General features: G+C 34.4%; 2 protein-coding genes across 3 annotated transcripts in view; one reads left to right on the forward strand and one right to left on the reverse strand.

The window, feature by feature from the left end:
• Positions 1 to 1,252, reverse strand: part of lrrk2 (leucine-rich repeat kinase 2) — a 34,722-nt gene extending 33,470 nt beyond the window's left edge. The window contains exon 1 of the mRNA XM_087797830.1: positions 851 to 1,252. Coding sequence (XP_087653956.1) covers positions 851 to 986 — 136 coding nt within the window. The 5' untranslated portion in view covers positions 987 to 1,252. The remainder of the gene's footprint in view (positions 1 to 850) is intronic.
• Positions 1,253 to 1,308: 56 nt separating this feature from the next.
• On the forward strand, positions 1,309 to 12,003 carry slc2a13b (solute carrier family 2 member 13b). Of its 2 annotated transcripts, XM_087797834.1 has the most exons (13): positions 1,309 to 1,523; positions 3,749 to 4,191; positions 5,496 to 5,655; positions 6,867 to 7,072; positions 7,138 to 7,243; positions 7,306 to 7,469; positions 8,656 to 8,770; positions 9,049 to 9,174; positions 9,248 to 9,366; positions 9,481 to 9,633; positions 10,708 to 10,874; positions 11,736 to 11,804; positions 11,874 to 12,003. In XM_087797834.1, exons 2-13 carry the CDS (start codon positions 3,777 to 3,779, stop codon positions 11,880 to 11,882), a joined length of 1,809 nt encoding a protein of 602 aa, XP_087653960.1. In that variant the 5' UTR covers positions 1,309 to 1,523; positions 3,749 to 3,776; the 3' UTR covers positions 11,883 to 12,003. The 2 variants fall into 2 exon arrangements, with proteins under 2 accessions (XP_087653960.1, XP_087653959.1); XM_087797833.1 differs by lacking the exon at positions 1,309 to 1,523 and having other exon boundaries at positions 3,738 to 4,191.
• Positions 12,004 to 12,301: the final 298 nt, after the last annotated feature.

The raw sequence follows: 12,301 nt of genomic DNA on the forward strand, positions 1-12,301 counted from the left end.
ATCCAGAGGGATAAAAACAGAAAACAGTGGCAAAAATAAACTTGATATTATAAAGAAAAAAAATCAAATTATTTAATGGTATTGAGTTCATGTGTACGTCAATAAAACCCTTATTATTTTGACTTTATTGTGCGTCTGAGATGGATGTAATTCAACTAGAGGAAATTGATATACAGGATAAATAAAACTTTTTTTTTCCTACATCCTGTCAGTTATTGATTAAGAAAGTCAAACCCAATATTTAATATATTCTCCATGATGCGTCAACGTTGCACTTTTGTTGGCTTAACCTCAATGCAAGCCATGTGGTATCATGATTTTAATGACTTTTTTTGTTGTTTTTTTCAAATCAAAACAAGCATCAGTTATTCTTTTTCTAAAAATAAATTGATTATTCCAAACAAGATGAGACTAAAAAAAAGTTTCACACCATGTTGGTCAAAATAATAACAAACAAAAAACAATAAATATGGATAAATAAACGTTGAGGGGCTGACAGAAGAAGAAACAAAGACTCAGAGGTACAATTATTCCATAACAATTCATTGAGATAATAACAAATAAAGAAGAAAACAAGGACAATTTCCTGAAGTGTTTAAAAATAATAAATTCATTTTATTCTGTAAAACGTTTGACGTTTTTTAGCAGAACTTCGTCATAGGAACTTTGTTCAAATCAACCGGTAAAACCCAGGTTTAGATCTGGATCTGACATCTATCAACACTTCAGACTCTGTAAAGTACCAGGATTCTTTAGTAAGAAAATAACAAGTGAAAGTAAAGTTGTCTCACGGTCGCCTCTCTTTGTGACGATAAAGCAAAAAAAAAACAAACGTGGATCTTCTTCTTACCTTGGTCCGTGTGGGCCAGAAAGACCAGGTCGTGGAGGATTTGGATGAGGGTGTTGTGAGGTCTGTCCTCCTGAGGGGTTCTCAGCCTCACCAGCAGTTTCCTCAGTCTTTCCTCCAACTCCTCCTGGTCCACCATGATGCGTCCTCCGGGATGCGATGCGTCAAAACTCGGATCAGATCTCGTGGCTGACAGAGACAGTTGTGTCCATTATTGACAGGAAAATCAAAGTATGTTCTTCTGAGAAACATCAGCTCAAGCGTCTCTTATTATGTAGGGAACTACATCCGGGGTCCCGCCGCTGACAGCTGCGTCCTCAGCGTGTGAAGCGAAAAGAAAGCATGTTCCTCTCTTCCCTTTTCTTCCTTTCTTTCTGTTATTTTGAACAGATCCCTTCGCTGGCTCGACCCTCGCGCTCCTCCTTCTCTGGGATCTGTCACATGACTGCTGTCATAGAAAAACAACTTCCTGTTCGCTGCCGAGAAGGAACTTGAGGGTCCGCGTCGACTTACGGATTGTATTTTCACTTTTTAGGCTGAGATGTTTTTCTTTGTTTTATATTTAGATGTGTTTTTTAATAGGTTACTATTTCACGTTAGTGTCAGATGATCAGTCGCTCGTTTGTAGATCCAGGTCAACCGTCTGACCGGCAGAAGTTTCCCACGAATTATTTCTGTGAGTAAATAACTTCTCACTCTGTATCTGTTATTGATATAATATTCCATTTCATATTTCAACACTTTTTCACTTCATTTTGGTTTCAAATAAAAAAAAAAGAATGAACAAAGTGCACGCTTTCAAAGCCCGTTCATGTAACGACAAAAACATATGGTTCATTTTTCATTGCGTTCAGTTAAAGCACCAATTTGCCACGTGATACTCGCCTGCAGTGGTCAGTATATCATGTTTAATCCAAAAAGTTGATCAAATAAATTGTCTCTTATCAACGATCATGTGTCTGGAGTTTGAACAGCTTTGATCAATGATTGAAGAATCAATACATTGAATTGTATTTATTGTGGATATAGAGTTATTTTAGATGTACAGATAGAATGTTTTAATAGGTTGTATGATGGTCTTAACTTTGAGCAAGTTTCTTTTATCTATCACTGCTCAATTTAACTTTATTTATATAGCATTTTGAAACGACAGCAGTTGACACAAGAACACAAAATATAGCACAAAAGAAAAACTGTTAAAAACACCAAGATAATACAATAAAAGCAAATAAAAAAAAGTAAAAGGCACTATGCTTAGTGTAACACCAACTTTAATTTTCTGATTTATATGCAGTATATGAGAAAGGGGTTTTAATCATTTAAAAATAAGTTCATTGTGCCATTGAAACATATACCTTGTTGGGCCCTATTATAACTTAAAGCTATATAAATTGAAACATAATTTAATCTCCAGAGTTCATCCGCAAATTCAAATTTAAAATAAGTGATATCCTTTTCTACATCTGACAACAATTGTTTGAGTCATTGATACAGTATTTGGGGAGCTTTCTTTAAAAAAAAAATGGTTGAATGTTTTTATTCAATCACTTTATTTAAATGTTAATTTTTACAGGCACGCTTTCCTACCATGTTATTTTTTGGAATAATTATTGGTATAATAAAAGCAGTTTTTCACGTTTTAGTAAATCGTGAATAAATGGTTTATTTGATAATAAAACAAGTCAGTCTTTTTAAAGGCTAGTCAATTACTCGTATATGGTGAAGAAATGTCATTTGGACACAGTTCTATCTATCTATCTATCTATCTATCTATCTATCTATCTATCTATCTATCTATCTATCTATCTATCTATCTATCTGTCTGTCTGTCTGTCTGTCTGTCTGTGTCTGTCTGTCTGTCTGTCTGTCTGTCTGTCTGTCTGTCTGTCTGTCTGTCTGTCTGTCTGTCTGTCTGTCTGTCTGTCTGTCTGTCTGTCTATCTACTGTATCTATCTATCTACTGTATCTATCTATCTATCTATCTATCTATCTATCTATCTATCTATCTATCTATCTATCTATCTATCTATCTATCTATCTATCTATCTATCTATCTATCTATCTATCTATCTATCTATCTATCTATCTGTCTGTCTGTCTGTCTGTCTGTCTGTCTGTCTATCTACTGTATCTATCTATCTACTGTATCTATCTATCTATCTATCTATCTATCTATCTATCTATCTATCTATCTATCTATCTATCTATCTATCTATCTATCTATCTATCTATCTATCTATCTATCTATCTATCTATCTATCTATCTATCTATCTATCTATCTATCTATCTATCTATCTATCTATCTATCTATCTATCTATCTACTGTATCTATCTATCTATCTATCTATCTATCTATCTATCTATTATTTTACCCTCTGTGGCTAAATGTCTTGTCATATTAATTGTTGTTGAATTAGGTGTGTTTTTAAATCATAAATAAACCATTCGTTTACAAGTAAACATTGAGAAGAAAAGAGTTCAATTGACTACAATGTTCTGTAGTAACAGAGTTTTGGATTCATTGTTGATTTATTTTACATTATACTCTTATATACTCTTCGTTTCCCTCGTGAACCTCACATTAATATGCGTGTTATTATAGTTGTGTGTGAGTGGGTAGAACTCGCTTATTGTCCACGTAGTCGCGCGGTGACGTCACAAAAACATGGACGCAGTCTGGAGACTTGTGGGTGTTTCGTCTCGTGACGTTATTGACTCTAAGAACTATTTACCCGGGAATGTTTACAAGAAAACCCGTGTGACGAGACCGAGATGACTGTCGGCTTATTTCAGCAGATTCTCTTCACGAGCAGCGACGGGTTTTTTTTTCCTTTTTTTTCCTCGTCCATGTCCTCCGCGGGCTCACCTGTGTACCTGAGCCGCTGATCTATGTCCCGCAGGTGGGATGACTTCCATCTGACTCACCTGATGCGTCGGAACCAGGCAGCTGGAGATGGAGAGCGGAACCTCATTGACGACTCACCCGAGGATGACGCTCAATCCTCGGATCCCCGGACGCCCTGCTTCGTCTACGTCCTGGCGTTCTTCTCGGCTCTGGGCGGCTTCCTGTTCGGCTACGACACCGGGGTGGTGTCCGGGGCCATGCTGCTCCTGAAGAAGGAGATGAACCTGGACACCCTGTGGCAGGAGCTGCTGGTGTCCAGCACCGTCGGAGCGGCTGCGATCTCCAGCCTGTCGGGCGGCGCGTTGAACGGCTGGCTGGGGAGGAAGGTCTGCATCTTGGGGGCCAGTTTCATCTTCAGCATCGGCGGGGTCCTCCTCGGATTGGCCCCGGACAAAGAGGTCCTGCTTGTGGGGAGAATTATTGTGGGTCTAGGCATAGGTGAGCTATGTTTGGTGTTTATTTTATCTGTTGATAAAGTCTTCATAGTTTCACTTTTTTCCATTTTTATACACTATATCCTTTAAACTATTTTTTTTTAATTGTTACATCTGCGATTGAATTTAAAATATAATTTCATGTTTATTACATTTAACTTTAAAAAAAGCCTTTATCATTGTGTATTATTATGCGTAATATATATTTTTAAGTATAATATTATTGTGCACTGAATTTATTAACCATAGCCATAGAGTAGGGGTGAGAATTGGTAAGAATCTGGCGATACGATATGTATCACGATACAGTATCACGATACAGTATCACGATACAGTATCACGGAACAGTATCACAATACAGTGTTAATGATACAGTATCACAACACAATATCAACATTTCAGTATCACGATACAGTATCAACGATACAGTATCAATGATACATTATCAATGATAAAGTATCAACGATACAGTATATTGTGATACTATAGGATCAAGGATATACTGTATTTATAGTGTTGTCGAGTACGTGACTCTGGTGTTGCAGAATTAAATAGTAAAGTAAATACTTTCATTTCTTTTGAAACCAAAATATGTCCAAACGTCAGCTTTAAACGCCACTGGAGTCCACTGTATCCTCTCGTACTCATTCACTGCTGGGATTTTGCATTTGATTACAGACAGTGTAATAACTGCTGCCATCTAGTGTCAAGAAGTTTAATTGCAACAGAAAAATGAACATGTTAATGGTTTAAAAAAATCCATCTTCTATTGTACAATACATTATACCTAAACATATTACTGTTTTTATCATTAAAGAAGTCATTTAATATGGGTTCATGTCCGCATTAAACTTTTTAACATTTATAAAAATCCTTTAACATGTATTATTATACACAATATTAAAGAACGGTACGATATATTATGATACTGTAGTAACAAGGATATATTTGTAGTATTGTTGAGTACTTGACTGTTGTGTTGCAGAATTTACAGACCGCATGACTCGTTACTATTTTCATTTTTTTTAAACCAGAATATGTCCAAATATCAACTTCAAAAGCTGTCAGAGTCGACTGTATCCTCTGGTTCTCAGTCCTCAGTCAAAATCGATCTTGTTTTGTTGTTCCGTTGAATAAGTAGGGCGCAATGAGTGCTGCCATCTAGCATCCGGACGTTTAAGTAAAACACAAAAATAAACAAACACTGTGGATATTTACATTTTAATGGTTTCACAGAATGACTTGTGTCTACATGTTTGCTGCATGTTTCTAAACAATCATATATTTGAATCCAACAACTTTCTACAGGAATTGCGTCGATGACTGTTCCTGTTTACATCGCTGAAGTTTCGCCGCCTCACCTCAGAGGTCAACTGGTCACTATTAACTCTCTCTTCATAACTGGAGGTCAGTTCATCGCCAGCGTCATGGATGGATTTTTCAGCTACTTGAGCCGCGACGGCTGGAGGTACAACTCTGTTCAATTATTTTCCTTTTTTCAAGTTAGAACAATAGCCAGGTATTTTATATAATTCTGTAACTGTATCTGGATATAATAATTGTTTAATGAATGCAGAGTTTTTTAAGCTTTTCTATCTCATCTTCTTCTTAAAAAAAAAACAATCTAAATATTCCATCATATTATTCAAATGCAACAAAGTTCTTCTAGCCTATTTAGAGTAATTATTGGTTAAAAAAAACAACTTTCCCATTTTAAAGAAGGATAAATGGTCAATTTGAAAGATAATTATTCAAGTCTTTAAAAAAAGAATTGTAATATGGACACATTCATATATATTCAGTGTCATAAATGCTCAATTAATAATTAAAAAATGTATGATTGCGGCTAAATCCTCATGATGTCAATTGATAGGAAGTGAAGTGTGGTTTTTATTATGATATATGACATATACAATCGAATATATGAAGTAAATCTTTGATTAAAAAAAACAAACTGATGCTAATCCGTAGTGTGTTTTTCTTCTCGTGTGTTTTTATTTTTTGTTTTTATCTTATTTTTATTTTATTTTATTTTATTTTATTTTATTTTATTTTATTTTATTTTATTTTATTTTATTTTATTTTATTTTATTTTTATTTTACTTTTTATTTTACTTTATTTTATTCTGTTAATAGTGCTAATTTTGTAATACTGTAAATAATTTGTATATTTTTAAGATCGTTTTATTTTATTTTATTTTATTATCTCTTTACTATTTCTTTTTTTTTCCATCCCCTTTTTTTCATTGTATTTTTTTCAATAAACGTTTTCTATTCTATTCTATTCTATTATTTCATGTTTTCAACAAGGCTTCCTTATGTTTTTGTTTATGCAGGAAGTGATCATGTAAAATATGGAAAAAGTATGTTTATCAAATCTACTTAACGACATTTAATATTATAATTTCACTGATCGTCTTAATCGCTGCTTGTGTGAGAAGTAAATAAGGGAGAAAATATCGTGCCATGTTTCTAAAGAAGTCAAACTATCCCAGACCTTGAGGATAATAAGAAATGTGTAACTTTAAACCAGATTTGATTTATATTCTTTTTTTAAAAGTCATATTTCTAACCTAATATCAATTAATCAGTTTAAAATACTCACAAATAATTGGAGTATATGGTTTATTAATTTGATATTTTATTTAGGTTTCTTGTCTTCCTGTGTTTTAAACGCAGGTACATGCTGGGTCTGTCGGCCGTTCCTGCTGCTCTTCAGTTCGTGGGCTTCTTCTTCCTCCCTGAAAGCCCTCGCTGGCTCCTCCAGAAGGGCAGGAAGCAAGAAGCCCATCAGGTGATCAGCCGGATTCGAGGAGGACGCAACGTAGAAGAGGAGTACGACTCCATCAAAGCCAGCATCGAGGAGGAAGAGAAGCATGACAAGGGTATGATGAAGATTTTTCAAACATTTTGATATTTTTCTAACTGAAACATTTCTCATGATTTAAAGGATTTGTGATCCTGCACATGCTCCGCTACGGTCCCACTCGCAGGGCTCTGATGCTGGGCTGTGGCCTGCAGATGTTTCAGCAGCTGTCGGGCATCAACACGGTCATGTAGGATATATGATCTAAGCTGACCCGGCTGCTCAGGATAGTCAGTGTCTCTGTGTTTCCAGGTACTACAGTGCCACGATCCTGCAGATGGCCGGCATACGGGACGATAAACAAGCCATCTGGTTGGCTGCCGTGACTTCTGGCACAAACTTCGTCTTCACCCTGGTGGGGGTCTGGCTGGTGGACCGGGTCGGGCGTCGGAAACTCATGCTCGGCAGCCTTCTAGGTTGGTGTGAACATCTGAATCGACTGACGATATAAATGGCTACGAGAGAGAGAAGGGATTTACCTGAATACAATATGCAAGGGAACCTAGTAAATGTACTCGTACCACCAAATAACAAAATACTAGATCAGAAAGAACAGATTTAAAACGACAACAAAATGGAATAAATCGACAAAATGAACAAACTTGGGTCAAGACAGAAGAGAGAACTTTCGGATTAGACTTTAGACTTTCTTTACTTTCATTGCACAGCAAACACAGCAGTGGAACTGGCAATGTAATTGCGTTGCTTAGCAACCGTTAAAAAACACAGCAGAGTGAATGTATATATAAAAAGTATAAATAAAAATATTAATAAGTTAAAAATAGTGGTATAAATATGGTATAAACAGAATATATAAATAACTTTTTAAATACTGCATATAATAATTAATGTATATAAAAGTATAAATATAACTAAGTTAAAAATAGTGAAATATGTTTAAAAAAAATAGTCTGGATCAAAATTATCCTGATTTTGAAATTCCATTCTCCCTAATTTGGGTGTTTATTTTGTTGTTGTTGTCTTTACTATATTGATTCTTAATTGATAGTCAATGTCTACTTTTTCTACGTCATCAATTGAACAAGTCAAGTCAAAAGTACCAAATTATATATATAAATTTAAAAAAAGATAATTTGACCAATTTTAAAGTTTTTTTTTCTTCCTGAAATCCACCTTTAATTCCTACCCTGTTTGCATCAGATAATCCTGTTTTTTTTATTTAATGTGTCCAGATACTACTGAAATGTTTTGAACGACACAAACTAAATGTTTGACCCAAATTAAAAACCAGGATTACATGATTCAATCCAACTGCAGAATCTAATATTTCTATTATATATATTACATATATTATGTACCAGATGAATTCGAAGCCAAAAGTATCTTAATCAAACAAATAACAGGAGATAAGATGGGATACAACTATGATTGTGGAGGCAGCACAACATGTTACTGAAGTAGCCTCAAAGGAAAGAATAGAAAGAATAATTTATGTATTTTAATAGTGATTTATACTATTTTTGACAAAGTATTGTTAATGAATGAAGCAGAATTGTTTTTGGAAAAGGCAAAATGAGTTAATTATTCACTATTAAGTTTGTGTTTTTTACCGCATTCTCAATCTATTTCTCTGTCTTCCAGGAACTGCTCTAAGTCTAGCTCTTCTGGGAGTCGGTTTTTTGCTTTCAGCACAAAACTCTCCGCCCGTCACTCTTCACCCATTCGACCCTCAAAATTCAACCTGTGCACTTTACAGGTAGAACTCCATCATATACACTTCTCTCTTTTTGTTATATTGTAAATGCTCATATGTTTGAGATGCTAGTTTTGATGACTTTATTTTTCTGCATTTCTTTGGTAATGATGTTTTAATATATGTTTATAATTTGAGTTTACATTTTAAAGCACTTTCTAAATATCTATTGAATATATTTAGCTTTAGGTCATGTTTCTTTAATGTTCAATATCTTTACTAACAGTTTAATTTTGTTAGCAATTAAGGTTGTTTTTTTAAACCTTCTATTTTCTCCTCAGTTCCTGTGAACCCTGCATGTTGGACCCCAACTGTGGATTCTGTTACCGGGACAACTTCACTAGAATCTACGACTCCTCCTGTCTTCGTGTCGATCAACAGAGCACCGATCACGCAGCAGTGGGACGGTCAGATTGGTGTTTACTTGTTTATAAATGGACTCACTGATGTAAACAGCGTTTTACCTTTTACTTTATTTAGATGTTCTAACATGACCGAAGCAGCAGGAGGTCCAATCTGGGCCTACAACTATTGTCCCACAACAAACTCCTGGGTCATCATCATGGGTCTGATCCTCTACTTGGCGTTTTTTGCCCCCGGTATGAACAGTTTCTCCTTCTAAATATGAGTTTCGTACCAATAGAAAAACACAGCTTTACGCTGATCAGGTTTTTTTATCTTCTAAATTGAATCCCTTTGGTTCTGTGTGTCAGGTATGGGTCCGATGCCGTGGACCGTCAACTCCGAGATTTATCCACTGTGGGCCCGCAGCACCGGCAACGCCTGCTCAGCCACTGTCAACTGGACCTTCAACGTACTGGTGTCGCTTACGTTCCTAAATATTGCACAACTTTTGACCTATTATGGTAAGATCTTTGTTCTAAAACATTTTTTGTCATGGCCTCATGTTATACTTATGTTGGAAACAAGATTAACCGTAAAAACACCTTACATAAGACATACAATATACATGCTCACGTAATAAGATTAATAAAGAATTAAATAATAATTACTATAAAAAACTATTGTTATTTTGCAAAAAAAAGCAACATAAATGTAGTATTTATTAATAATGAATCATATTTATTCTACACTATACATATTAAATGCCCTGTTAGTTTTTGTAAGGGATAACATTTGAAAATGGAAACGCTACATGTTTAATATTTTAAATTAAAAATATATGAATTTTCGTGTTTCGTTCTATGAACTGTATCTGAAAAAACACATGCATTCTTTCAAAGCAGAATAAATCTTGATTCATTTTCTTATTTTGTGGAGGTCCTGTTAAATATATTTGTTGTCATTGAACAGAGATATCAAATTAAATTAAAAATACCACATATACGGTACATTTAAAAAGTCACAATCTATAGAGGAGGAAAGCAAAGAGCAGGTGATTGTCATCAGACAAACTACAAAAGGTGTAAAAACAACTTTAATAATTGACAAAGAGTCCAAAACAATCGCAAGGTCCAAACAACGAGACCAGAGTCCAACTTCTATATAAGTCAAAATAAACTTATCCACTGGATATCCACTCAATACAGAGCATGATCGAATAATATAGTTACTCAAGTAACCGCTAGATGTCACACTTGTCAAACTAAATTTCAATTTACACAATTATGTATAATAATAATAATAATACAAATACATATTATTAATAATAATAATATATTAATAAGGTTTTACTCTAATTAACATAATTGTTCAAATAATTCAGTGTTGGTGCTAAAACCACAATTTAACTAGTCACTTAATGCACATTTATTTAATACAAAATTCAATAAAAAATGTCTTCCTAAAAATATTTATTTTTTATATTTTTTAGTTTGGGAATGTTCATGTTCTCATAAGATTGACAGAAAAAGGTTTATATTAAAATGATAAATTAGCTTTATTTTTGACGAGAAAGAATAATCATGTTGATCTTGCAGGTGTTTTCTTCTTCTATACTGGTCTGGTGGTGCTGGCTCTTCTCTTCGTCCAGGGCTGCCTCCCTGAGACCAAGGGCCTGCAGCTGGAAGAGATGGAGACCCTGTTCGTCGGCCCCCTCTGCTCCTGTGGAGCCTTGCCTCAAGAGCGTCAGGTCCAGTACATCCGGGTAAAGGGCAGCAACAGCCTCCCCTCTGATAATGAATCCTCCGACGTAGACTAGTCCGGGACACTGGTTGCTTTGGAAATCCCATTCAGGATTTGGAAAACTGCTGCTTCCATGAATCATCAATTCTCTGTTGCTCTCTTGCACATTGGACTGCTTTGCTTTCTCTTCTTGCATCACCTGCTCAAGAAAAAAAGCTGATGTTTACACAGTTGCACTTTCAGCCTGTGAAGGATCCAGCAATTGACGAGAATAAACAAACCTAGTATTTTTAAGGTGTTCGGATTTGTTCCTCTTTTGGAATGATATCGATTTGTTATGTTTACGCTTAAATGTATACATTTTAATCCAATTGTTTAAAATACCAATTTTTCTATGTCATTTATTTCAAAGTCTGATTCGCTGAATTGATTTATTTTCTATTTATTCAAAAATGTTATGAAATTGTTGACCAAAATATGTAAACCAAAGAAAAAATTACATAATTGTTAACGGTTTTTTTTACGTTATTTTAAATATAATGGGTTTTTTAAAAATGGTTTAAGCAACTTGTCTTCCCAACACTTTCAGGTGTGAGCTAACCAAGTTTTACTTTTGCAAATACACAAAAAACTAAAGCAATCGAGTGACTTTTGTTTTTACAGTGGTTTTACAGGGATTTAAATGGGATCATTTTCTGATTGGTTTAATATGTTTCCTTTTTAATCCTAATTTCTAGTCTAATCATCAATCCTGGGATTTCAGTGGTGGTGTTTGGTGAAACTATGGAGCGTGATTGCACTTTGCACAACCAATAAAGTGGCTTATATATCTATATGAATATAAAAAAAATGGTACAAATGGCTGATGTGAACTTTTTCTTAGCATGGTTTGGATTTAAGCCAAAGTCAATATGGCGCCGTGGAGTTGGATGGTTCAGTGTCGTACATAACGGTAAGAATGAGTTCATATATATCGTGATTTTTGAATCTAATCAATGATTTTTCTTTTCTTGCCCAACAGCTCAAATGATGATAATCGACTTTGTCCAGAACATGTTATATAACCCCAGTGATCTAGAGGAAAGGTACTACAAATTCAAATCCAAACAGAGATCTATGATGTCTGTGTATTATTTACTTATATATATATATATATATATATATATATATATATATATATATATATATATATATAATATATATATATATATAATAGCTAATAGTTTGGGATCGTATTGAATTACTATTACTTTGATTTCCAAAAATGAGTCTACGATGAAAAACGCTGTTTAAATTATTGAACACCAGGGGGCGTCAGAACTTTTCTCTTGTGTTCATTATCGTTTAATGAAGATATTAATAATTTAATCAAAAAAAGCTGTAATATTTTGTATTTATTGGGATTAAAAATGTAAAATTGAGTCATTGATTGTCTTTGTCTTTTCTGGA

Source organism: Callionymus lyra, chromosome 8, assembly GCF_982586985.1.
Source record: "Callionymus lyra chromosome 8, fCalLyr1.hap1.1, whole genome shotgun sequence".
In the NCBI taxonomy this organism is placed as follows: Eukaryota; Metazoa; Chordata; class Actinopteri; order Syngnathiformes; family Callionymidae; genus Callionymus; species Callionymus lyra.